The sequence below is a fragment of the Electrophorus electricus genome, chromosome 4, assembly GCF_013358815.1.
Source record: "Electrophorus electricus isolate fEleEle1 chromosome 4, fEleEle1.pri, whole genome shotgun sequence".
Taxonomy (NCBI): domain Eukaryota; kingdom Metazoa; phylum Chordata; class Actinopteri; order Gymnotiformes; family Gymnotidae; genus Electrophorus; species Electrophorus electricus.
In genome coordinates this window covers 9,626,477-9,636,476 of record NC_049538.1, presented here as the reverse complement: position 1 = coordinate 9,636,476, position 10,000 = coordinate 9,626,477, and the positions used below count along the sequence as shown (strand labels likewise).

The window sequence follows — 10,000 nt, the reverse complement described above, 5'->3', positions numbered from 1 at the left end:
AGGATCCAGACAAGTACCAGTTTGGCAAGACAAAGATCTTTTTCCGGGCGGGACAGGTGGCTTACCTGGAGAAGCTCCGTGCGGATAAACTGCGTGCCGCCTGCATCCGCATCCAGAAGACCATCCGCTGCTGGCTGGCACGTAAGAAGTACCTGCGTGTGAAACGGGCGGCCATCACCATCCAGACGCACGTGAGAGGACACCAGGCCCGATGGTGAGAGGCAGAGATGCGTGCGCATGCACAAACACACACACACACACATACACACAAGGGCTCTATAACACACATTCACACTTTTTGGCCCTTTATCATTTGTGAAGCTGCAAATGAGCCTGTTGGGCTGCCATAGTCAGAGCCTCTGGCTTGTGTGTGAGGTGCGCATTGTGTTTCTGGGGTTAACGGCGCCTCCCTGTGTCCTGCGCACAGCCTGGCCACTTTCCTGCGCCGGACGAGAGCCGCCATCGTCATCCAAAAGTACCAGCGCATGTATGTGCAGAGGACACGCTATCAGCGCATGCAAGCTGCAGCCCTCGCTGTGCAGTGTATTCTCCGAGCATATGTGGCCAGACAGCAGTACAAGGCGGTACGCTCACACACACTCTCTCACACACTCACACACTGGCACACACACACACTCACAGGCACACCGTCCTACACACACATGCAATCTAACGTCATATCTGCTCAGGTCCGCTAGGCTGATGTGTGCCAGTCTGGTTATAATTAAAACTACAGCAACTGCACAGTCATCTCAGGCATGGCACACATGAGATGTGCTGGCACCCGCGGTTGTACTGGGAGAACTGTGGGTTTACTAAGACATTCAATCTGAGAAAAAGCCGCAGGGAGAGAGAGCAGCGCAAGGGCGGCCGGTGTCAGCCAGCGTTTGGGAGCGCTGCTGCAGGGCAGAAGATCCTGCTGTAGAGATCCATCTACAACAGAGATGTGTGTTTGTGATGTCACTTTGGGAAAAGCCATGGCGATGGTCTTGTGATCAGAGAGTGGAGGGGACGGCCCCCCGCTGACGGACAACAGCAGCTGCCACTGTCCTGCCCCCCCACACACTGACACACACTAAAACACACACTCTCAGCCTCTCATGCAGTCTCTGTTATTTGTGCTGCTCTCCCTGCTCAGTTTACTAAGAGCTGTAAGAGATGTGTAATCTTTGTAGGATGGAGAGGCAAAAGGGGAAATGTGCAGAACAGATTGATTTTGGAAACTTTGGGTCAGGAACCATCTTAATAGTTTAGCTTTTCTCTGTGTGTGTGTGTGTGTGTGTGTGTGCGCACGTGTGTTTGTTGCTTGTGTGTGTGTGTGTGTGTGTGTGTGTGTGTGTGTGTGTGTGTGCGCACGCGTGTTTGTTGCTTGTGTGTGTGTGTGTGTGTGTGTGTGTGTGTGTGTGTGTGTGTGCGCACGCGTGTTTGTTGCTTGTGTGTGTGTGTGTGTGTGTGTGCGTGCGCACGCGTGTTTGTTGCTTGTGTGTGTGTGTGTGTTTTGCTCCTCCTGTGCAGCTTCTGCGGGAACACAAGGCCATCATCATCCAGAAGATGGTGCGCGGCTGGCTGGCGCGTCAGTGGTACCAGCGCTCTCTGGAGGCCGTGGTCTACCTGCAGTGCTGCGTGCGCCGCATGCGCGCCCGGCGCGAGCTGAAGAAGCTGAAGATCGAGGCGCGCTCCGTCGAGCACTACAAGAAGCTCAACATCGGCATGGAGAACAAGATCATGCAGCTGCAACGTCGCATCGATGAGCAGGTGACCTCGGACGCCCTTGGCCCGCGCCGACACTCGCACCTCTCGGTCTGAAATCAGGGTTAGCAACACTGTGTGAGCAACACTCTGGCCTTGGGAGAGAAGCCCCTGGTGGCAGAATCGGTACGGGGCAGCTGGTGGAGGAAAGGCAGCAGCGTGACGGATTCCCTGACGTCTCTGCTTCCCTGTTTGCTGCAGAACAAGGAGAACCGCACGCTGAGCGAGCGCTTGAGCAGCACAGAGAGCACGCACGCTGCCGAGAGCGAGCGCACGCGGCGGGAGCTGACGCGGCTCCGCGGTGCAGAAGACGAGGCCAGGAACAGCGCCAACCGCGTGGCCAGCCTGCAGGAGGAGCTAGAGCGCCTCAAGGTGGAGCTGCAGAGCACGCAGAAGGAGAAGAAGGCCATCGAGGACTGGGCCCAGACGTACCAGGACGAGATGGAGCAGGTGAGGGCGTGTGGGGGTGAGGTCATGAAATACCTGCTATGCATGAGCCCAGATGTGTGTAAAGTGACAATGTTGTGAATTTGTCCTGATTGTACCGTTGCGTGCGTGTTGTGCTTCAGATGATCTCTGAGCTAAAGGAACAGAACCATCTACTGAAGAATGAAAAAAATGACCTGAACCGGCTGATTCAGGAACAGGGCCAACAGTGGACAGGTAGAGCTGCCCTTACTAAACACGATACACAGAAACCTGTTGGCCCTGCCCTACTCGTTAACCACCCAACCCTTACCCCCACTGTACTACTGATACACTCATCACTGTACTACTGATAGAACTATGATGTACAGTTGGGGAATGTGTATATTATGTGTATATTTTAAGGTAAAGGTGTGTCTGTTATTAAACTGCTGTGTGTTTTCTGTAGAGAAAATGCAGAGGGCGCTGAAGGAGGAGACATCTCAGCTGGAGAGTGATCTAAACGAGGAGCGCTCTCGCTATCAAAATCTCCTCACAGAGCACCTCCGCCTGGAGGAGAAATATGATGACCTGAAAGAGGAGATGACTCTTACCATGGTACACACACACACACACACACACACACACACAGACACACACACACACAGACAGACAGACAGACAGACACACACACACAGACAGACAGACACACACACACAGACAGACAGACAGACAGACACACACACACACAGACAGACACACACAGACACACAGACAGACAGACACACACACAGACACACACACACACACAGACAGACACACACACAGACACACACACACACACAGACAGACACACACACAGACAGACACACACACAGACAGACACACACACAGACAGACAGACACACACACACACACACACAGACAGACACACACACAGACACAGACAGACAGACAGACAGACACACACACAATGCAGGACAATCTAAAAACACACGTTGATACGGCACACGTCATCTTTGTCAGTTAGAGCTGGGTAATATGTCAGGAGTAAGATGTTCCAGCACTTCAGTTCACTCGGTGCACAAGCCTGGAGCGCACAAACACCCAAACACCCAACCATGCAGCACCCAGCACCTGGACTACTACGTGTTAAGTCACTGCGCAATGTTGAGTCCATTTACATCCATAGTTTAGGTAAGAAAGGACCGACTGTCGAAGGAGGGCAACAGTGAAAATAGCTGGTCAGTGTTTTAGATGTGTGTTTTAGACAGTACACTGGATAGTGTCTGAGAAGCGTGTTGTGCTGTAATTTACCATGATAATGATGGCAGTATGATCTGCTCTCCACTACTATCAATTTATCAGTCAACTTTGTGTGTATTTGTATGGCATTTACTTAAATACATAAATAGGTGTTAGTCGATAACACCAAAAACACGGCAGCATGGCCTGATCACCACTCAATCTTTCAGAATGTCCCCAAACCGGGTCACAGGCGAACTGACTCCGCCCACAGCAGCAACGAATCTGAATACACATACGAGTCCGAGGAGGGGTCCCGCGGAATGGAGGTGGGTCACACGAGATTAAACAGTACATCAGATGCTGCATTACTTGGATGTGTTCTTTGGACAGTGGGTTGACATGTGAGGTGAATCTAAGTGTGTCATGGCACATGGCGCCCCCTGCAGGACGTGACCAAGGGCGCGCTGGACATGGCTCTGGTCCTGAAGTTACAGAAACGTGTGTCAGAGCTGGAACAGGAAAAGCAGGGTCTACAGAATGAGCTCGACCGCAGAGAAGAGCAGTTTCAGCGGGCTAGAGCCAGGGTGTGTAAACACACACGTGCATACACAGAAGCAAACGCACGCATGCGTGCTCGAACACACACAGAAGCATGCACATACACACAAACAAATGCAGATTCATGAAACAGTGGTGTGTTGTCTTCCCATTGTTACTGATTCACCACTGTTGATGGAGCGTTGCAGTTGCTGGTCAGTTACACTGGAGCGTTGCAGTTGCTGGTCAGTTACACTGGAGCGTTGCAGTTGCTGGTCAGTTACACTGGAGCGCTGCAGTTGCTGGTCAGTTACACTGGAGCGCTGCAGTTGCTGGTCAGTTACACTGGAGCGCTGCAGTTGCTGGTCAGTTACACTGGAGCGCTGCAGTTGCTGGTCAGTTACACTGGAGCGCTGCAGTTGCTGGTCAGTTACACAGGAGCGCTGCAGTTGCTGGTCAGTTACACTGGAGCGCTGCAGTTGCTGGTCAGTTACACTGGAGCGCTGCAGTTGCTGGTCAGTTACACAGGAGCGCTGCAGTTGCTGGTCAGTTACACTGGAGCGCTGCAGTTGCTGGTCAGTTACACTGGAGCGCTGCAGTTGCTGGTCAGTTATACTGGAGCGCTGCAGTTGCTGGTCAGTTATACTGGAGCGCTGCAGTTTCTGGTCAGTTACACTGGAGCGCTGCAGTTGCTGATCAGTTACTGGTCAGTTACACTGGAGCGCTGCAGTTTCTGGTCAGTTACACTGGAGCGCTGCAGTTGCTGGTCAGTTTCTTGTCAGTTACACTGGAGCGCTGCAGTTTCTGGTCAGTTACACTGGAGCGCTGCAGTTGCTGATCAGTTACTGGTCAGTTACACTGGAGCGCTGCAGTTGCTGATCAGTTACACTGGAGCGCTGCAGTTGCTGGTCAGTTTCTTGTCAGTTACACTGGAGCGCTGCAGTTGCTGATCAGTTACTGGTCAGTTACACTGGAGCGCTGCAGTTTCTGGTCAGTTACACTGGAGCGCTGCAGTTACTGGTCAGTTTCTTGTCAGTTACACTGGAGCGCTGCAATTACTCCTTTGTCATTCTCAGGACGATGAACAGCATAAGAAAGCTCGCAGTGCAGAACTGGAGTACGAGTCTCTCAAGGTAACACACACACATGGAACTTAGCAAACGTCCAGCTCTTGCTCAGACCGATCCAGTCTGCACTTGGGTGTCTTGATGCGGATTCACATCAGAACTGACCGTAACCCTGCTGCTGTAGAACCTACAGAAAATGTCCAGCTCATTTATCTGCTCACCCTGATTGTTTTGTACTGTCACTACACGTACGTGTTAAGAATCTCGCGCTCTCACTTGCCCTTACCCTTCAACCTTCCCCCCAGCGCCAGGAGCTTGAATCTGAGAATAAGAAGTTGAGACACGACCTGAGTGAGATGCGCCAGTCCTTGATGGGCAGTGTGGGTGCCAGCTCAGCCGCGCCAGGTTCACCCGCATACAAGGTTCTCCTGGACCAGCTCAACGCCTCCACCGAGGAGCTGGAGGTCCGCAAGGAGGAGGTGCTCATCCTCCGTTCGCAGCTCGTCAGTCAGAAGGAAGCCATGCAACACAAGGTCAGAGGTCACACAAGGTCATGTAAGGTCAATCGCCCCCTCCCACTGCTGGGCTACAGAAAGATTTCACTCAGGAACGCTGACTCAGCTAGGGTTAGGTTAGGGTCAGTTAGGGTCAGGGGTTATTGATTAAGGAATAGTCATAAGGATTAGTGTTAAAGATTAGGTTTAAGGATTAGCGTGAGGGCAATGGTTAGGGCTAACTCAGTTAGGGTCAGGGGTTATGGATTAGGGTTAGGGCTAACTCAGGATCAGGGGTTAGGGTTAGGGTTAGCTTAGTTAGGGTCAGGGGTTATGGATTAGGGTTAGGGCTAACTCAGGATCAGGGGTTATGGGTTAGGGTTAGGGTTAGCTTAGGGTCAGGGGTTATGGATTAGGGTTAGGGCTAACTCAGGATCAGGGGTTATGGGTTAGAGTTAGGGCTAACTCAGTTAGGGTCAGGGGTTATGGATTAGGGTTAGGGCTAACTCAGGATCAGGGGTTATGGGTTAGAGTTAGGGCTAACTCAGTTAGGGTCAGGGGTTATGGATTAGGGTTAGGGTTAGCTTAATTAGGGTCAGGGGTTATGGATTAGGGTTAGGGCTAACTCAGGATCAGGGGTTATGGGTTAGAGTTAGGGCTAACTCAGTTAGGGTCAGGGGTTATGGATTAGGGTTAGGGCTAACTCAGGATCAGGGGTTATGGGTTAGAGTTAGGGCTAACTCAGTTAGGGTCAGGGGAACCTTTTCTTCGGCTATGTTTTAAAATATCTTTTTAGAGTGATTAAAACACATTTTTCTGAAAGTGTGTTCTCAGTGAAGATCTTTTTATCTGATGGTGATGACCACATACTTTGCCACATTAATTGCATTTCTCTGCTGTGATATTTCATTAGGTTATACACTAATGAGCTGTGTGTTTAGTTGATTTTGTCAGTAACTTGTTTCACTCTCTCATTTTCTAACTTTGTGTCTCTCACACTGCTTTCGCCAAAGGACGAGAAGGTACTGTTGGAATGCTTCAGAGTTCAGTCTGCTTGTTTGTGTAATAAATATTTGTGAGATGCTCCTTGTATGAAAGGTGCTCTTAAAATAAAGATTACTAAAATGACAATATTATTATTAACAACAACAACAACAACAATAATAATAATAATAATATTTTTGTTGTTGGTAGTAGATGTTGTGGTAGTAATTAAATAAGAGTAATCACACTGATGGCCCACTGAGATTCATGACAGGGTAAAAGTCAAGCTTCTAATCACAGTACTGAGCTGGGCCCTGTATCATCACACATCTGTGATGTACTAAAACCATGTCAGATGGGCCCTGTATCATCACACATCTATGATGTACTAAAACCATGTCAGATGGGCCCTGTATCATCACACATCTGTGATGTACTAAAACCATGTCAGCTTGGACCTGTGTGATGATACATCTGTGATGTATTAAAACCATGTCAGATGGGCCCTGTATCATCACACATCTGTGATGTACTAAAACCATGTCAGCTGGGGCCTGTGTGATGATACATCTGTGATGTACTAAAACCATGTCAGCTGGGGCCTGTGTGATGATACATCTGTGATGCATTAATAACCATGTCAGCAGTTAAAAAGCACTAAATTCTATGAATGTAGTAATTAATTGATGTTGCTTATGTAGTGGTTATTACTGACTGTGTGTGTGTGTGTGTGTGTGTGTGTGTGTGTGTGTGTGTGTGTATCTAGGAGACCATGACTGACTCATTACACTACGTGGAGGATGTACAGAAGCTCACTGATGCTAAAGAGATCTCTCAGGCTTACATGGGCCTCAAAGACACAAACAGGTACACAATACGCTCACCTACACCCACACACTCACCTACACCCACACTCACCCACACACTCACCTACACCCACACTCACCTACACCCACACACGCGGTAGAGTTGTGAAGGGTGTTGCTGTTATTGTCCACTTTGTATTCATTCTATGCTGAGATGCACAGTCATACAGCTGTGTGTTGTACAGTGTTAATCAGCAGTTCCCTTTGGGTCAATAGCAAAGTCGTGTGTGTGTGTGTGTGTGTGTGTGAGTGTGTGTGGGGGGGGTGACTTTCATGCGTATCTCTGTTGCGTAGATCCCCTAGGTTTCTGCGAAAGCCACTCGCGGTGAATGAGCTGGAGAATAGGCTGAGGTAACACACCCACACACACAGAGAGAGAGAGAGAGAGAGAGCGGGAGAGAGAGAGAGAGCAGGAGAGAGAGAGCGAGAGAGGGAGAGAGAGAGAGCGCCGTGACGCATGGCCTTGCGGTTCCTTGTTTAACCCCAGCACCGACTGATGTAATACTTTAGTCTAATTCAGTTGAATCTCTGAGGTTGATCTAACCTGCATGAGCTCCTCCTCAGTGCTCTAACACCCTAACACTGAACATGGCAGAGCAGTAGTGTTTTAGGGTTAGTGGTAAAGCAAGTCTGTTTGTCTGCAAGCACACAGTAATTCAAAGCGCTTTACAAACATAGAGTAATGAAACAATAGTTTAATCCAGCTACAGATCTATCGCCTCAGGAAGGGTTTTGTGAAAAAAGAAAGTTGAGTCTGGGTTCAGTTCACACCCACAGGTCATCGCCAGGGAAACACGGGCATGGAACACGGCTTTAAGCAGGATCTTAAACGACAGAAGGAGGGCAACCCATGAATAAATTGAGCATGCCGGCGTGCGAGTGTTGCCTGCGTGCGTGTCCCAGCATGCATGCGTGTGCCTGCGTGCGTGTAGGGTTTCACCTTTTGTGCACTCAAAGCTGTTTTCCCAGGTGACCTCTTAGCTGCAGGGCTTGGTTTGGGAGAGCTGTGTGTGAGCTGTGTAGACTGGATAAGTGTATGTGGGGGATTAGAGTGGCTGCATTTACACCCCAGCGCTTCATGTTCTGTGTTTGTGCACTCTGTGGCTTTTCTGTGTGTCACTGGCCTGTTTGATTGTTCATTTTGGATCTCCTTTCTTAATCTCTCACTTCCCCAGGAGTGTGTGAATGACGTCATGTCCAGGCTGATTCCACTTTGTGATGTCATCTCTCCATCCCTCCCCCTTTTCTTGCCCCTCCCCCTGTCTTGTCAGAGCCCCCCTTCCTGACATGCATAAGATCAATGAGGACGGAGAGCTGTGGCTGGTGTATGAGGGCTTGAAGGAGACCAACAGGTTAAGAGTGTGTGTGTGTGTGTGTGCGCGTGCGCGTGTGTGTGCGCGTGCGCGCGCGTGTGTGTGCTTCCTTTGCACCATTTTTATCATCACCACTAACCCTAACCTTCATCTCGCCATTCCCATGACACACACACACACACACACACACACACACACACACACAAACAAAAATAAATAAATCTGTCCATCACCAACTAACACAAGTTTCCTCTGGACTGCATGTCAGCCTCCTGCAGAGGTGACGTCGTTGCTCAGCTGCTCCTTTGGGTGTGTGTAGGTGTGTGTAGTCACTGACTCTGCTGATGGGCCTCTACTGGCTCTCTGCATGTCTCTCCATGCGGTAGGTGATGCTCTGTAGTGGATCTGTGAGTTCTGCTCTTATCTGGAGGACCAGCTCCGTGGTTCCCTCAGGAACCAGGCAGTGTCGCTCTGCCCTGCTAAAGCTGCATGCTCCAGCCGGTGGTGTGTGGTCCTGGCCCCGAGCACAGCCAGAGCTCCACGCGCCCGCGTTCTCAGGGCCACATCAGCCCTCAGCAATGCTGCAGATCTGGTCTGAATGGCTCTGAACTCCCTGCTGTTGCTGGCTCAATTCCCACAGGGAAATGGGTCATAAAACTAAATCTCTCTCTCTCTCTCTCTCTCTCTCTCTCCTGTCTCCTGCTCTCTGGCTCCCTCTGCAGGCTGCTGGAGTTGCAGCTGCAGTCGCAGCGGCGCTCCCACGAGGCTGAGATGGAGGCACTGCGAGGCGAGCTGCAGACTGTGAAGGAGGAGAACCACCGTCAGCAGCAGCTGCTGGCACAGAACCTGCAGCTCCCCCCCGAGGCACGCATCGAGGCCAGCCTGCAGCACGAGATCACCCGCCTCACCAACGAGAACCTGGTGGGTGGGTGTGTGTGTGTGTGTGTGTAAGTGGAACAGGGGCTTTAGCCTGTACGATACGTCTTCCCCTCATGATCTCTGGCATTTTCATTGTTTTGCATCTTAATTCACAGATGCTTCCAACTGAGGACCCAAAAGTCTACAGAACCAACAAACTGCGGAGAATGATTGTATGTAGAGATGTGTGTGTGAGAGTGTGTGAGACTCCTTCACGTCTGTGAACACTAACGGAGGTCGTTGTATGTCACCCAGAACCCAAGCTGAGCTCTAACTGTTTGCGGCTGTTTGTGTTTTAACTCACAGCGGTGATATTCAACACACACTTGTCTGTATTTCTGTTTAATCACAGTGTTTTGAGAATGAGAGGCTGGATCAGGCCTAACTCACAGGCTCTGCTGTGGAACTGAATCCTTATG

The 10,000-nt window shown here is 50.4% G+C and overlaps 1 protein-coding gene across 11 annotated transcripts in view; it reads left to right on the top strand.

Annotated features, from left to right (window-relative positions):
• Positions 1-10,000, top strand: part of myo5aa (myosin VAa) — a 57,643-nt gene that overhangs the window by 41,606 nt on the left and 6,037 nt on the right. For 2 of the 11 annotated variants that reach the window (XM_035525390.1, XM_035525389.1), the window contains 16 exons: positions 3-214; positions 428-584; positions 1,516-1,755; positions 1,951-2,199; positions 2,319-2,412; positions 2,624-2,772; positions 3,630-3,728; positions 3,849-3,986; positions 5,016-5,072; positions 5,312-5,539; positions 6,514-6,522; positions 7,251-7,351; positions 7,645-7,701; positions 8,622-8,702; positions 9,386-9,584; positions 9,698-9,754. In XM_035525390.1, coding sequence (XP_035381283.1) covers positions 3-214; positions 428-584; positions 1,516-1,755; positions 1,951-2,199; positions 2,319-2,412; positions 2,624-2,772; positions 3,630-3,728; positions 3,849-3,986; positions 5,016-5,072; positions 5,312-5,539; positions 6,514-6,522; positions 7,251-7,351; positions 7,645-7,701; positions 8,622-8,702; positions 9,386-9,584; positions 9,698-9,754 — 2,127 coding nt within the window. The remainder of the gene's footprint in view (positions 1-2; positions 215-427; positions 585-1,515; positions 1,756-1,950; positions 2,200-2,318; positions 2,413-2,623; positions 2,773-3,629; positions 3,729-3,848; positions 3,987-5,015; positions 5,073-5,311; positions 5,540-6,513; positions 6,523-7,250; positions 7,352-7,644; positions 7,702-8,621; positions 8,703-9,385; positions 9,585-9,697; positions 9,755-10,000) is intronic. The other 9 variants (XM_035525397.1, XM_035525393.1, XM_035525398.1 and 6 more) reach the window with 6 other exon arrangements.